The sequence below is a fragment of the Macrobrachium rosenbergii genome, chromosome 46 (assembly GCF_040412425.1).
Source record: "Macrobrachium rosenbergii isolate ZJJX-2024 chromosome 46, ASM4041242v1, whole genome shotgun sequence".
Taxonomy (NCBI): Eukaryota; Metazoa; Arthropoda; class Malacostraca; order Decapoda; family Palaemonidae; genus Macrobrachium; species Macrobrachium rosenbergii.
The window spans coordinates 2522311-2539173 of NC_089786.1; the positions used below are offsets into that span (position 1 = coordinate 2522311).

Consider the following 16863-nt stretch of genomic DNA (forward strand, 5'->3'; position numbering starts at 1 on the left):
AAAACGAGCAAGGGAGCCGTTTCAGAGGAAAATTTTGCCTAGTACCACTACTAACGTTGTAGCAGATGTCCAGAGACCCACATAATGATAAAAATCTAGGTTCACTGGCCAAACATATGCTTATGGCAAATGACCTTTCGACAGTATCTGAAAGCATATGTTTTTAGATATACATTAGATTTTAACCGATGGTGGAATGAATACCAAACTTAGGCGAACACCTGAGTGATGGCCACGACTGACGTCATCTTGCCGGGGGGGGGGTCGGGGGGGTGGGTCTGACTGTGTTCACTCACCTGAATGTTCCTGTACAAACGGGCCTGTTACTGACGCCTTTCTTGCCCCGGCTGAGTTGGTTGTGTTTACTCAGTTAAATGTTCTTGTACAAGCTGGGTTTTTCAACCAATGTGGGGTATGCTGGTATGTGCTAACACCAAGCCTAGGCGCGTGAACAAGCCTTGGCACCAGGTGTTCAAGCTGATAAAAGTCGAGTAAACAGGATGGGGCCATCGTGAGGCTTCTTGAAGGCGCACCCACAGTATACTGCAAATTCTGCAATAGGCGGTGATATCGAAAGACTAATTTCTCTCTTAAATTATGAAGTTGTTAAAAGGATCTAGCAATGGTCACTATTAACAATACAGTAAAAGTTCTTCTTGCTGTTCATACTGTCAGTATTATTATTTGAGGTTTGAGTACACAGAGAATATTTGAGCAAACTTGAATCAGGTGGAATTAATGGCATGTATGTATGTGTATATATATATATATATATATATATATATATATATATATATATATATATATATATATATATATATATATATATATATATATATAGTGATAATAATAGAACTTGTCCTCACCAGAGTGACAACATTACTTATAAAATCATATGTATAGACTTATTCATCTTATTTTGGAATGGAATAAAGAATTTAGGCTAATGGCCAAGCACTGGGACCCACGAGGTCATTCAGCGCTGAGACGGAAATAGAGGGCACTGACGGCATAAATGTTCATTTAGAGCCGGTCAAATGAAAAATGGGATGTTTTGGCAAACCTAAATAAAAAAAAAATCACATATAATTATGCTACCATGGTAGCATAATTATATATTAAAAATATTGTTTTTAAACCTTCATCGAGAATGCAGCAATGCATTTAAAAACAGAAAATGACATTGATGTGAGCGTAAGCCTATAGATTCTTGACATTTCTTTACACTAAAATGGTTAGATTCTAATCATAGTGTTTATAAAATCAAGTGTTCTCTGTAATCCGTGTTCCTCTCTCTCTCTCTCTCTCTCTCTCTCTCTCTCTCTCTCTCTCTCTCTCTCTCTCTCTCTCTCTCTCAGAGAGAGAGAGAGAGTATATGGTCACAAGGAAAGACATTTTCAAGCAAACTGCACACATTGGAACACGGATTACAGAGAAAACTCGATTTTACAAACACTAAGATTAGAATCTAACCATTTTAATGCAAACAAATGTCAAGAATCTATAGGCCTGCGCTTACATTAATGTCATTTTCTTTATTTAAATGCACTGTTGTGTTCTTGATGAAGGCTTGGGAAACAATATTTTTTAATGTATAATTATGCTACCATGGTAGCATAATTATAGGAGAGAGCGGTGCGATGGTCCGGACAGTACATTTCCTGGAAAATGTAAGGGGCCCTCAGCTCTGAGAAATCACGTGAAATCGCGAGTTTGCCATTGACACATGGACTTCGGTTTGGGGGGACCGCTTACTTTAGTATTGACGGTAATTTTTGTGGTTTTTCCTCATTTCCTAAGTAATTTTTTGCGTTTGAATCATAAGCTTTGGTGTGGTGAATATGATAAGGGAGCTGATTATGAGTTTTGGGTGTGAATTTGTACTATATGACGAAGATGTTGTAGCTATTACCCGCCTGTAATCTGCAAGGATTTGAAGTTGAGGGTGTCATCAAATGGTTATGATATGTGGGGGATGATTCGGACGTGTCCGAATCATCCCTCCTAGCAAACCTTTACTAATTATGAATTCCAACAAAGAAACAAAAGATTTTCACTAACATTATTTAAGTTATATTTTGTGTATATGCATTCATTAGCCCCTCATTGCCTTTACCTTATAGAGCACTTCATAAACCCATCATAGAACCCTCTAATTACAAATTAAAATGTGAATATCAAATCTGGATTCCATTCCATTGGCATTCACCCGTATTACACTGATGTTTTTCAAGAAAGTGACTTTGCCAGGGCTTTTGTGACTGGTAGGCCAAAGCCAAATACACCACCTAAAAGCACAACAACCTCACATGATGTAACACCACAGCCACACTGCCTACACCATCATCACAACAGCAGTTTTCTCCTGATGATATTAGACCATTCCCAAAAGCTGGAGAGAGGAAGGGGACGGCTGAAGATGCATGGTTGCAACGGACACTTCAGAAGAGCTTGAACTTGAACAGAAAGAACTGAAGAAAAAACCGAAAAACGCAGCCAAGAAGAAAATAAAGTTTGGAAATGATACCTCAAGAACATTAAAAAGCAAGAAAAATACAAAAAGGTTAGATACAGAGGGCCAGACCAGTGATGGAGACCTTCATCACCTTGAAGATCTCTTGACAGCCAATCTTAACAATAATTCTTCTGACATCTCAGAGGAGGAGATAGAAGACAATGAAGTGGGTTTTTATTGATGAAGTCCCAGAGGAGGGAGATTTTGTTCTTGTTGGGATAGATCCAGTAAAAGGTAGCAAAGTCTATTATGTAGGCAAATTAATCAGCAGTTTAGACGAGGATAATGAACCTCAGGCTTCTTACTAAAGAAAATCACAGAAATTTGCTGCCAACAGTTTTAAATTTCCAGAAACTGAGGATGAAGCAACTGTTTGGTAAAGAGGCAGTAACTGGAGTGCTTCCAAACCCAGTTCAGCAGAGTATGAAAAGAAAACAGGGGTATTTCAAATTTTGTTTTTCTTTTGCAGGGTACAATATTCCTTAGGCCAACTTTAATATTTAGGCACAACAAATTTCAAGTATTTAAGTTACGATTTGTGTTTGGTTTTTGCTCATGGAGAGAATAATTTCAAGCAAATTTTGGTCATTTAAGAATTTGGTGGCAAGGATATTTCAAGTTTAGTTTTTGTTTTGAAGGTTACAATATTCTTTAAGATTACTTTAACATTTATTCTCAGCAAACATCGTAGATTTTCTCTCTGCCATTCACTAAGGGAGAGAATAATCTTTTAAGTTGATTATGATTATTTCAATAAAACACTTCGCATGGTATTTCTGTTTCATTTATCATCTGACTTGAAGATAAATGTCAATTATAATAATTGTCCGAATCATCCCATGCTCTTGTCCGAATCGTCACCATGGCTAGGGATGGTTCGGACATTTTGGAAACTTGTACTTGAAGATAAATAGCTTCAAGTGTAGTAAAGTGTACGACTTGCTACATTCACTGGTAAATGTAGGATGATGAGGCTACACATCGACATGACAAGGATCTCACTGCTCCTTAAACTCTGACTTCTAGAGAGAAATTAAAAAAAAATGTCCGAACCATCACCGCTCTCCTAGTACGTGATTTTTTTTTTTTTTATTTAGGTTTGCCAAAAAATCCCATTTTTCGTTTGGCCAGCTCGAAATGAACATTTATGCCAATTTATTCCAGGAGGGGGCGGCGTTAGTGCCGTCAGTGCACCTCACATGGTGCACTGTAGGCATTACTTATATAGGTTCTTTGCAGCGTCCCTTTGGCCCCTAGCTGCATCCTCTTTCATTCATTTACTGCACCTCCGTTCATGTTCCCTTTCTTCCATCCGACTTGCCAGCCTCTCTAACAATTGTTTCATAGTGCGGCTGCTTTGAGGTTTTCCTCCTGTTACGCCTTTCAGACCTCCTCACTGTCTATTTCCGTTTCAGCGCTGAATGACCTCGTAGGTCCCAGTGCTTAGCCATTAGCCTAAATTCTATGTTCCATTCCAAAATAAGATGAATCAGTCTATACATAGAATTTTATAAGCAATGGTGTTACTCTTGTGAGGACAATTTCCATTATTATTATTATTATTATTATTATTATTATTATTATTATTATTATTATTATTATTATTATTATTATTAATCGGAAGATAAAACACTATTCGCATGGAATAAGCCTACAGGGGCCATCAATCGACTTGAAGTTCAAGCTCCCAAAGAATATGGTGTTCATTTGAAAGAGATTACAGAAAATAACAGGAAATGCAGACAGAAGAGATCCAGTCTGTGCATTTTTCTGAGACACTCAAATGGCAAATTTGTGAATAAAGAACTAGCACCAAAAGTAAGTGTTATCCAGTTTATGCCTTTTTCTGAGACATTCAAATGGCAAATTTGTAAATAGGGAACTAACATGAGTCTAAGACATTCAAATGGCAATTCAGTAAATACAGAGCTAACATCAAAACTAAGTGTTAGTGCCAAACAAAAACGCAAAAGCAAGTCTTTCTAGACGAGACGAGAGACAAGCGGAAATTCCAATGATTCAATCAAGGTAGCATTTTAAAGGCAAGACCGCCTAGAAATTCAAAGAAGTTGTACATATCATTCCCATTAAAAGCATGAAAGCTGATGTTCTGCACTGCACATTGGAGAAAGTAACTATAGGCCTAGAAAAAATAGATTTCACCGTGTTTTGCTTTGTAACATCACAATGCTGCTACCATGTATCCCCCACCCATTTCAGAGTAAAACAAACACTTTTTTTCCGTGTATGATTCAGCACATTTTGTTGGAACATACCAGGAATAATTGGTTTGGCCAGAAAGGTATTAATAAAGCAGTGAGGTTCCCTAGGTTCTCCTCTCATGGCAATCATATTTTAGAAAATGAAATTCATTGTGCACCATTCAGCTCTGAAAAAAAAAACAACTTTGAGATAGAAGATGGCTTAGCCTACTCTTGAAACGTTCGTATAAACTGTCATTGAAAGAGTTATCCCCTTCCACTTTTGAGAAACAAAATGTTCATTTAGTTTTACAGATATTCAGTGAGTATCTCATTCAAGCTTTATTACTTTTAAAAAAATCAGTGGTGTGCCCTTTTACTCAGAAGTTGCGGAAGGTCAACATTTTTTACGTTTGGTGGATGATAACGAATGTAAAATCCTCATATAAAGGTCAAAGATTAACTAAAACTAATAAATATGCTATTCCAATGAGTAATGAAGGTCATAGTCCAGAAAAAATAGCAAAATCAATAACACGGGGTTCTACTAACGTTTTATCGAGTAATTATTGTTTCCAAGAAAATAACTATATTGTAGCCGAAAAAACCTCACCAGAAATATTAAGTTAGAGACTTTATCAAATGATGACTGTGTAAAAAGGTAATAATTAATTCATTCGTATATAACAGAATAAACTATCTTTTTTGTGGTGTATGTAAACCAATGCACTGCCGTATTTTATGTATAAATATTTTTTTAATACAGTACAGTAACTTCCAAAAGTGAAGCTACAAATTTCAAAATTGATCGTACTTCTTTGGAACTCGATGGGTTGCCAGTTAGTATATTTTATTCCAATTATTGTCATCCTCTTTATCTGATAATAAGTATCAGTGATTAACTGTAGAACCACAGAAGGTATTTCCCCAGTGAATGGTCAGTGTTAGTTCAATAATTGTTTATTAAAAAATAAAAAAAAGAATTCCCCCCCCCAAAAAAAAATAGAATTTCCCCCTAGAAACATCTGCGGCTCTCAGTGAGTGATATCGAGTGTTCACCATTACTGGCAGCAGAAACCGAGTGCATAAGCATTGGCCTAATGTGATTTGTAAATTAACTTTCTACTTTTATAGCGTCATATCAAAAGTTATTATGATTTCTTTTGATAAAGCACAAAGAAGTTTAGCATCTGATTGAATGAAATATAAATAAGACTAAGTTGGTGTAGAAAAAAAAAAAAAAAACGAAATCCAAGTTATATGCGCGTTTAGCATGGCTACATGGTTAGGCCTATTTCAAAAATCAAGGAAATATATTTTACTAGCTTGTTATTTAATAAATTGAGTTGTTTGGATATCTAGATGGTTGTAAACTCGATTTTCCATTAGGTTAGGTTTCATTATCAAGTCAGGGGAAATGAGGAAGTCTAGGCCTAAGTTAAGTCAGGGGAAGTGAGTAAGTCTAGGCCTAAGTCCAGTCAGGGGAAGTGAGGAAGTCTAGGCTTAAGTCAAGTCAGGGAAAGTGAGGAAGTTTGGGCTTAAATATGACGAAGTCTAGGCCTAAGCCAAGGCAGGGAAAGTGAGGAAGTCTAGACCTGAGCCAAGCCAGGGGAAGTAAGGAAGTCTAGGCTTAAGTCAAGTCAAGGGAAGTGAGGAAGTCTACTCCAAAGTCAAGTCCGGGGAAGTGAGGAAGTCTAGGCCTACGCCAAGGCAAAGGAGGTGAGGAAGTCAGATAGATGAATTTTCAGTTGTTTTCGGTCAGCCTTGGTGGATCTTAGACTTGAATGATTTGGGAACACTTTTATTATTTGGAGAAGCACTCTGTATTTGTGACGGTTCTGTATTTGTAACGGAAAACCTGTTTGCAATCAAGTTTACCCTTTCAATAGTGGTTACTTTCTGTCAGTTATTGCAAACATAATGGAGGGAACTGATTTACCTGTTTATTCAATATTACTGGCTGGCGAGGGGGGTATTGGGTCAAAGTCCCCCCCAACCCAAGTAGGTCACGGCTGGTGATTCATAGGTTGGGTAGATAATGTTACGTTTGTGTCGTGGGTCGAAACCGAAGCCAAAGCTGAAGTAGAGTCCGAATGGTCGGGTCCTAAAAGCTAAAATCAGAACTACCAACCACACACGACTTCTCTGTTGAATCTAGGTGCATTCATGATTGATTATGTTTAATTTTACAGAGATTTCCCCCTTACATTCTATTGATACTTTCATGGTTTTATGCATCTTTGCTAAATTAATTGATAATACACTATGATATTAAATATTTCTTTCCACATTGCTCGAAATATACAACGGTAATGTTGGTCATCCTGTGTTGAACGAAAATTTCAAATTGTTTCGTTTCTGTAGTTTGAAGTAATTACTGTACTTTGAAATAATTACTATTACCGTAATTTTTTCTTATGATTGTTATAAATATCATAGATTTGATATTTGTGCATCATATAGTAGTCTTATTTTGCTTGATGGAGCTTTCAATGTAAAAAAAAATAAGTTTTTCAGCTATGTGTTGTTGTTGCCAGTTAGTGAATTTAGAACGAAATCCTCTGAAATTTGTAGCTTCACTTTTGGAACTTACTGTATAAATATATTTTTGTGACGTGTCTTTGAAGTTTCTTTCGTCTGGCAGCGTCACAGTACATCAAACCCGCCTCCCCTTTCGATGATCTCGGTAATAAAAGACGCGGCAACCCTTCCCCGCCATCTTCTTCTGCTGCGGCTGCCGTTGGAGACGTGGTCATGGTTGGAATCCTCAAGATATCCTTTCTTCTAGCAGAGGCTCTGCTTCTGCTTGGTCTGATAGCAGGTTAGCAAATTTTGGCATTTATTTTTAAAAGAGACTTGGCTATAAATGGTTCTCTTAGAAATGGCGTCATTTGGTAATTTTTAAGACCAGTCTCCACACACAGATATTGTTTATTAAAGTTTTTGTTTTTAACTGGACAATATAAAAAAAAGGTTAATATTATGTAGTACAGGTAATATAACAAATAACTTTAAAATTTACCCATACAATATGAGAAATTTACCGTCTTTTGCTTATTTTTATTTTTATCTTACGCAGAAAGGCTCTGACAGACGCCACTTTTCTCAACAAAGATGAAACAAAAGACGGCAAATTTCTCGCATTATTTCGATAAATTCTCACGTTATCTCACATGTACTGCATTATATTCACCTTTCCTATATTTTCCAATGAAAATTTTTTGATGAACAATATGTCGGTGCGGAGCTCATAAAAAAATCACAAGACACTTGGGAAATGAGTTTGTCCATTTCGTGTTTCTTCTGATATATTTTATTTTTTTATTTTCCCGTCTTTTTACTTTTAAGTCTTGGTCAAGAGTCGGTGTCTAGTTATTTTTAAAAATAATCTTGGTAAATTGACAATTCTTTTTTAGCCTAATTCCCTCTAATTTTTTTTTTATTTGGTTTAGTCAACAATTGTGGATAAGTTCTTGGGATTTTTTTTCTTCCTTCGTGATGAGACCTTTCCACTTTGTAATTTCTTATTTATTGAATTATTATCTTTGCACTATTTCTTAACTGTTAAATTCCTTTGGCATATTACTACAACAGGTTCAGTTAAAGTCTGATGTATATTGACTTTGTATTGACATCGGTCTACCGAACAATGGTTATAGAGGGCAGCACGTGCTATGATTGCCCCGTAGACCAATAAGCAATGTTTTTTGTATGATACCGACTATAGCCATAGTTTATGCAAATAAAAATTTTAAAAAAAACTCGGCTAACCCTAATTGCAAATGGCAATGATCTTGAAGACTAATAACTCCTCATCTTCAAGGTTAGGTTAAAGTTAGCTGAGGATAAATCAAAATTTTTGACTTCCATAAGTCTATGTGACCTACAGTTGCTTGCGTTCTGTTGAAAATATTGGTAAAGCAAATCTCTTACTCCTTATTGGTTCATGAATATAACGCACTTCACGAAATACCTAAGACTAAATAGCTCAATATAATACAAAAAGTTACTGGAGGCTAACTGGTTCTAGGTCCATTTCATACCTTGAGGTTTTTTGAGGGCAAGGTACAGTAGCCTACATGAGACGGCCACACGAAGATATCGTTTATTAATATAGTTTTTGGCTTAACGATATAAAAAAAATGGTTTATATAAAGTAGTACAAGTCGGATAAACAAAAATTAACGGCGTCACAGCTCCGTAGGACACTGTTTAATACTATACCAGCCCCTCAAGGATGAAAGATGGTAACTTTTTCATTAGTTTGGTAAATTTATCAAATTAGGCTATCTCCCATGTACTGCATTAGATAGGCTACACCGTTCACTGTATTATTTAACCATCAAACCATATTAATCAACAACATACTGATAAAAAACAAAATAAACAATATATTGAGTTGCTGTCTCGCTTTCATTTACGGAGGAAAGTTTTTCCTGTGCCTGGCGGCATGCAGACCATAACCTTTAACCATAGTCTTTGACCTAACCTAACTGTTAGAGAGCCCCCTTTGCCTAGCTATACATGTACAGCTTGAGTGGAGTTTGAACAGTTTAGTAATAGGTAAATTTTTGTTTCAAACCATAATCCCATCCAAGAGTTGAACATTTAAATTAGCCTAGTGATTTTAGTTACTAGACCTCTTATGTACCATCCAGTTATGGGGGACCACAGTGGGAAACCAGGATTTTTCGGGTGGGGAAAAAGACAGAATGAGAAATGCTCCCGTGTCCTCCAACCTAACCTAACATTCTTAATGATTTGGATATCAATGTCTAAGAAGGATCTTGTTTTATGAGGGTCTTTATTATTATTAGAAAAATATCTATTATTCAATACTGTGAGATATTAAGTAAGCCTAGATGCATTTTTGTGCTTAGATCTGTCTTCTAGGGGATTATTATACATTAAGAGAAATTCATAAAACTGGCAATGTTAGGGCTATAGCATCTTTAGGGTTATCCATTTTATTTTTCTATATGTAGCGTAGTTGTTTGAATATTTTAACGCAGTTGATTTATTATTAATACATTTTTATTTTGTAGTAGAGTACATTTTTAAATCTGACTTAATATGTTATCCAAGGTAACAGTGCTCTTAATAAACCATCATGTGGCGGTGTAAAGTAAAACGTATACCTTAGTTTAACCAGACCACTGAGCTGATTAACAGCTCACTTAGGGCTGGCCTGAAGGATTAGACTTATTTTATGTGGCTAAGAACCAATTGGTTACCTAGCAACGGGACCTACAGCTTATTGTGGAATCTGAACCACATTTTAGCGAGAAATGAATTTCTATCACCAGAAATAAATAACTCTTATTCTTCATTGGCCGGTCGGAGAATCAAACGCAGGTCCAGCAGAGTGCTAGCCGAGAACGGAACCCACTCGCCCAATGAAGATATCGGGTCTAGCAGAGTGCTAGCCGAGAACTTTACCGACTCGTCCAACGAGGAACTAAGTGGCGGTGTAGAATATAGAAGCGGTTGATTAGAATTAGCCTACCCTGTCACTCAAAGATTATTGTTGCATACATGAATCAGTTGCAATGTGTAACAGTTTTTAACATTTCACTTATATTTTGCATTATGAATTAGATTATAAACTTATCTAAAATCAGATAAGAACAATATTAATATCTTTGAATATTTCCCAAATCTTAAAGGTACTTCCCACTTTGATAATATCAGAAACCCAATGTTGACCCTTGGTTGTAATTTGGATGTAACAACTTCCAGATTACAAAATAAATCCAGTGTTATTCCTCTCAAGAATTTTAGACTGGTGTAATACAAAGTGTGTGTGTACAATATATGTCAGTTAGATGTTATATTTAAAAAACTGATTGTTCCAAATGCTAGTGATGAAAGTGTTGTTGTATTATTATTTCGAATTATTATTTTTGCAGGTGCTCAGAGCCAGCAATGCTCTTCCATCGCCATAACAAGTGAGGGTGGAGGCTTTTATAAAGCTAAGTTTTCTGTAACAGCCTCAACTTCATTCACTGGACTGACCGTCGAACTTAGGTTTGATAATGCGGTCGATTACATAGAGGTAAGTTTACTTGAGTGACTCTGGCAAGTAGATTGTTCTTCGACATACTTAACATGAATCAAATCTAAATACTAAACAAGCACAGTTCCAGTGATATGGATGAAAGTAAAGTGCTAGTCATAAACTTTGTTGCTGAGGCTGAGCCATTGCAAACGAAAATGCTTAGCCGATTGCTTTCTCAAATTTGGAGATTTTTTTTATACCGTTTATTCTTTTGTTGAACATCCGATAAAACATTTCTTTTTGTCTTTTATCCCCTGTCTTCTCTGAACAGTAACTTTATTTTGATTCTTCTTTGTTTAGTTTGACAGTGGAGTCTCTGAGAAGTTGGACGACCGCCGTTTCAAGTTGGTCTCTTCAGGGTGGGTAGCCCAACCAGGATGGAAGGTAGAATTCACGATCACACCTCATTATAATGGAGGGAAACCCACTGTGGTTGGGGCAGTCATGAATGGAGTAGATGTCTGTGGTGAGTTTTGTAATCCTTCTAGTTTGACAGATTTAGTATTGGAAGGTCAGAAATAGAGCCTTGAATCATAATGATTAGTCTTGATTCCAATTTCTTTCTGAATAACCATATTGTTATGCCTCTCAAGAATTTTAGACTGGTGTAATACAAAGTGTATGTGTACAGTATATGCAAGTTAGATGTTATATTTAAAAAATTCATTGTTCTAAGTGCTAGTGATGAAAGTGCTGTTGTATTATTATTTCGATTTATTATTTTTGCAGGTGTTCAGATCCAGCAATGCTCTTCCGTCACCATAACAAGTGAGAGTGGAGGCCTTTATAAAGCTAGGTTTTCTGTAACAGCCTCAACTTCATTCACTGGACTGACCGTCGAACTTAGGTTTGATAATGCGGTCGATTACCTAGAGGTAAGTTTACTTGAGTGACTCTGGCAAGTAGATTGTTCTTCGACGTGCTTAACATGAATCAAATCTAAATACTAAACAAGCACAGTTCCAGTGTGTGATATGGATGAAAGTAAAGTGCTACCAAGTGCTAGTCTTAAACTTCATTGCTGAGGCCGAGCCATTGCAAAGGAAAACGCTTAGCCGATTACTTTCTCAAATTTGGAGATTTTTTTGTACCATTTATTCTTTTGTTAAACATCTGATAAAGCATTTCTTTTTGTCTTTTATCCCGTCTTCACTGAACAGTAACTTCATTTTGATTCTTCTTCATTTAGTTTGACAGTGGAGTCTCGGAGAAGTTGGACGACCGCCGTTTCAAGTTGGTCTCTTCAGGGTGGGTAGCCCAACCAGGATGGAAGGTAGAATTCACAATCACACCTCATTATAATGGAGGGAAACCCACTGTGGTTGGGGCAGTCATGAATGGAGTAGATGTCTGTGGTGAGTTTTGTAATCCTTCTAGTTTGACAGATTTAGTATTCGAAGGTCAGAAATAGAGCCTTGAATCATAATGTTTAGTCTTGATTCCAATTTCTTTCTGAATTACCATATTGTTATGCCTCTCAAGAATTTTAGACTGGTGTAATACAAAGTGTATGTGTACAGTATATGTTAGTTACATGTTATATTTAAAAAACTGATTGTTCTAAATGCTAGCGATGAAAGTGCTACTGTATTATCATTTCGATTTCTTATTTTTGCAGGTGTTAAGATCCAGCAATGCTCTTCTGTCACCATAACAAGTGAGAGTGGAGGCCTTTATAAAGCTATGTTTTCTGTAACAGCCTCAACTTCATTCACTGGACTGACCGTCGAACTTAGGTTTGATAATGCGGTCGATTACATAGAGGTAAGTTTACTTGAGTGACTCTGGCAAGTAGATTGTTCTTTGACGTACTTGACGTGAATCAAATCTAAATACTAAACAAGCACAGTTCCAGTGATATGGATGAAAGTAAAGTGCTACCAAGTGCTAGTCTTAAACTTTGTTGCTGAGGCCGAGCCATTGCAAAGGAAAATGCTTAGCTGATTGCTTTCTCAAATTTGGAGATTTTTTTATACCGTTTATTCTTTTGTTGAACATCTGATAAAACATTTCTCTTTGTCTTTTACCCCCTGTCTTCACTGAACAGTAACTTTATTTTGATTCTTCTTCATTTAGTTTGGCAGTGGATCCTCGGAGAAGTTGGACGACCGCCGTTTCAAGTTGGTCTCTTCAGGGTGGGTAGCCCAACCAGGATGGAAGGTAGAATTCACGATCACACCTCATTATAATGGAGGGAAACCCACTGTGGTTGGGGCAGTCATGAATGGAGTAGATGTCTGTGGTGAGTTTTGTAATCCTTCTAGTTTGACAAATTTAGTATTGGAAGGTCAGAAATAGAGCCTTGAATCATAATGATTAGTCTTGATTCAGATTTCTCTTTGAATAGCGATATTGTGTAGTCAATTGCATTCTTGATGAATCTGTTTTGGAATTGAATTAAGATGATTTCCCTTTTCCTCAGAATCTTGCATTGGACTATCGTTTTACTCTGTATTTCACATACTTTTAGAATTACTTTCAGAAAATTTTAAATCTTTAAACAGCAGTTTCAGTTGTGAGTTTTGGTATCCAGTTATAATATAACATTCCGGCATAAAAAATAATTGGTTTAGAACCATCCTATACATACAGTACAAATTATTCTACATCAACTTTGTCCTGAACTGAAAAGTAAATCTTTGAGAGTAAAACAAGACTGGTCTTATCTCCTGAGGATGCACTGAAAATGGTACAGGTGCCTGTAGACATATACTGTAGGCTGATTACATACATACACATGTGCATACATACCTGAAACCAACTCCAGGTTTGACTTATTCTTATTCAGATTGCTGTCTGACTGAACCTGCTTCAAGAGTCCAGCCGTCACATTCAAAAATTACTCTTCTTGTTTTCAGGCACTAGTACACCCAGCACTAGTATACCCAGCACTAATACACCCAGCACCGGTCCAACCTCATCAGCACTCTGCAAGCCGACCGGTATGGGCCCATACGATTACTCACAGGTAAGAGCCCTCTGTTTCTCGTGCAGTTGAATAAGAGACGGGTCTAGCGTCTCCACTGAGATTAATCTGCACTCTCTCCTTCACTCTCCTTTTCCTTGGTTACCTGTACCTCATTCTTCTGCATCCATGACTAAGTGACACTCAAACTTGACAGCATTATAGCACTGTAATGATAATTGATGTTTTCCTGCAGGCACTCTGTATGTCTTACCTGTTTTACGAAGCTCAGCGATCTGGGGCGCTTCCTGGGAACCAGAGGGTGACCTGGAGGAAGGACTCTGCCTTGAGAGATGGTTCGGATGTAGGCCGTGACCTCACGGGAGGATACTATGACGGTAAGGCTATCATTTTTTGAAATTCTTCAGTTTATTTGATGTTCGGGGATGAATTACTGTTAGTAATATAGCATAGCTGCTTGCTACTGAGACTGGAAGGCCCACAACAATAATTGGTCTCTGTAGATCTTGCAGCATGCATCCACACCATGAGCAATGATAGTCGTTGAAGTCTTCGAGAAGTTGAGTTTACAAAGTGCCAGGAAATGGACCAGGCTTGGGCTTCAGGAAAAAGATGACTAGAAGACTAGAACCCTATTTTTGTGAATAATAACAGTCAACAACGATCAGCAGTGTTACGTCCGTGATATTTCATTTTACACATCCAGCAAAGTTGATTGGTAAATGGTAAATCAGAAACAAAAGTCATACAACATTCATATCATCTTCTTTTGGTGTCTTCCATCAGCTGGTGATCATGTGAAGTTCGGCTTCCCAATGGCCTTCACAGCCACATTCCTTGCCTGGGGTTTGGTTGACTTTGCAGAAGGACAGAGGGCTGCTGGTAAGGAAGAATCTGTTGCTGTGTAGACAGTCTTTTGTTGTTGAAGATGATAATCACTCCATGTTAACATTACAAAAGTATTTTCAGAGGAGCATGTTTTGAATATGTTACATTATGCAAAATAAATTTACCGTAGTTTTAGATTGGTGGTCATGGGAGTATTACATGACAATTAGGGTCAGCTTTGTGTCCCATTTATAAAGTACAGAAGCGAACAAAAAAATATTACAAATTTCACTGAGTATTGTGAAATTCGTGAGCATAGGACTACCCTTCCTAATAGGCTATAAATACTGTATGATGTTGAAATTTCACAGAGTTTTTAAGATTTCAGAAGAATTTCTGATGCATTTCTAACTGTCTCAGGGCAACTGGATTACGGTCGTGCTGCAGTCAAATGGGCAACAGACTACTTCCTCAAAGCACAAACCGGTGACTTTGAACTCTATGGTCAGGTAGAGTATTTCCAAATGTGTCTGTTGGTGTTGGTGTCTGGAAATATATTTTCCTGTTTTGGACTTTTGCTGATAATCAGTAGGGATCTCAAATGCAAAATATGCAATGCAGTAACAGCAAAGAAAGAACCCTTCAATGACAAAACCAACATATGTGTAAACGCAATAATAACCCTTGATAATGAGCAAGACTGTATGCCAATATGGACTTTACACTCTTTCATTCAATAGAGAACTCTCTGACTCTGTAAGTAGCATGGAGAAAAAGTACTAGGCAATCTCTATCTAACAGAAAAGGAACCTTTCCTCTCTTGCCTGTGGTAGGTAAAGGGAAAAAGTGCTCTCCAGTCTCTTCTTGGAACAATACATATAAAGAATTTGTTCACTTGTAAATAGTAAGGAGGGGGGGGGGGGGGAATGCTCTTCAGTCCTTCCAGCAAACAGTTAAAAGTTCTTTCTTCTCTTTGCTGCGAGATGAAAAGGGAAAAAAGTTCTGTAAAATATCATATGTAAATAGTTATAGGAGAATAGGTCTTTCCTCTCTGAAGTGTAAAGAAAATGAAAAAGTGCTCTGCAATACCTTCTGTAAATAAGTGCACTCCAAACTCTTTTGGGAGTAGTGCATGGGAAAGGTGTTCTCAGAACTCTTTTGGAAATAGCCAAGGGGAGAATTGCTTTTCATACTTGTTTGAGAGTCCCATCAAAATATAATTTTATTTGCTATTTGACTAGCGAGTGAATTAGTGAAACTTAGCACTGGTCAAAACATTATGTTGTTCCTTGGTATGTCATAGTATCTCCTAACCCTACAATGATATTTCACTTAACTTTTTATTTTTAGGTTGGTGACGGCAATGCAGATCACGCATACTGGGGGAGACCAGAGGAGATGACCAATGTCCAGACCATCATTCAAAATCACCAGCAGTGCCCCAGGTTAGTTGCCTCTGTCAGGAGTAGTCAAATATGTGAGTCATCAGCGAACGAGGTCTTGATCATATATAACCCATTAAATGGAACTCATTCTTGTCCAAAGTGAGGGAGCAAGGTCATGAGTGTAGACTGGCGAAGGTACAAGGAAGGGGCCTATAACTGGCTCCCAGCTAAGGTTTGACTAGTTTACAAAATTACAGAAACCCTAAAAGTAATTTAACCATTACAACAAACTCCACAATCAACAGAAGAGCTACGATGTGTAATCTATAACTAAACACCAATGACATTTCACTAGCTGTGATTATGAATATAGACACAAAACTAGCAGCCGATAAAATTTTAGCCTCCTCATCCCATCCCTTCATGGAACGAAATCCCAGCTGTGTCTCTGAACAAGTGCCAGCTTCTTGAAAAGTTTCAAATGTTGTGTCCCGGAATGGTGTGAGATGCTAGCAGACATCATCTGCCTTCAAGTAGAAAGGCAGAATTCATATTGGGAAGTCAAGTTCCCTTTTGTCGTAGATTGGTCAATTAATTAAAAAGAGCAGATTACACACTTAATGGGCTGATGGGAAACATGACAATAGGCCAGAAGTTGAGCTGAATCTACGTAGTATTCTGTCCTTCACAGCGGAAATTTTCTTGTCATCAAAGTCTCTCACAGTCTTTTAGTCTATCCTTATTCCATGCAAGTTAAAGCTGTCAGACCATTTCAGAGCTTGTCAACAAAGACCAAGTAAGAACCACTGATGGAAGTCAAAGCAAAATAATGTTCAAATAATCTTCCATTGCATAAGTTGACCTTAGTAGAACTGTACATGCATACGAACTGTTCACTTCCTTGGTGAACCTCACCCTTCTGCCCTCTTCATTCTTTTCCTTGCTTTCTT

At 37.3% G+C, this 16863-nt stretch overlaps 1 protein-coding gene across 1 annotated transcript in view; it reads left to right on the forward strand.

Moving 5' to 3' along the window:
• Nucleotides 1–16863, forward strand: part of LOC136830101 (uncharacterized) — a 66354-nt gene that overhangs the window by 18483 nt on the left and 31008 nt on the right. Inside the window, 13 exon segments of the mRNA XM_067089294.1 lie at nucleotides 7361–7537; nucleotides 10626–10771; nucleotides 11075–11240; nucleotides 11504–11649; nucleotides 11964–12129; nucleotides 12393–12538; nucleotides 12851–13016; nucleotides 13633–13742; nucleotides 13936–14077; nucleotides 14487–14582; nucleotides 14949–15037; nucleotides 15879–15932; nucleotides 15934–15973. Of these exon segments, the coding sequence (XP_066945395.1) occupies nucleotides 7361–7537; nucleotides 10626–10771; nucleotides 11075–11240; nucleotides 11504–11649; nucleotides 11964–12129; nucleotides 12393–12538; nucleotides 12851–13016; nucleotides 13633–13742; nucleotides 13936–14077; nucleotides 14487–14582; nucleotides 14949–15037; nucleotides 15879–15932; nucleotides 15934–15973 (1644 nt within the window).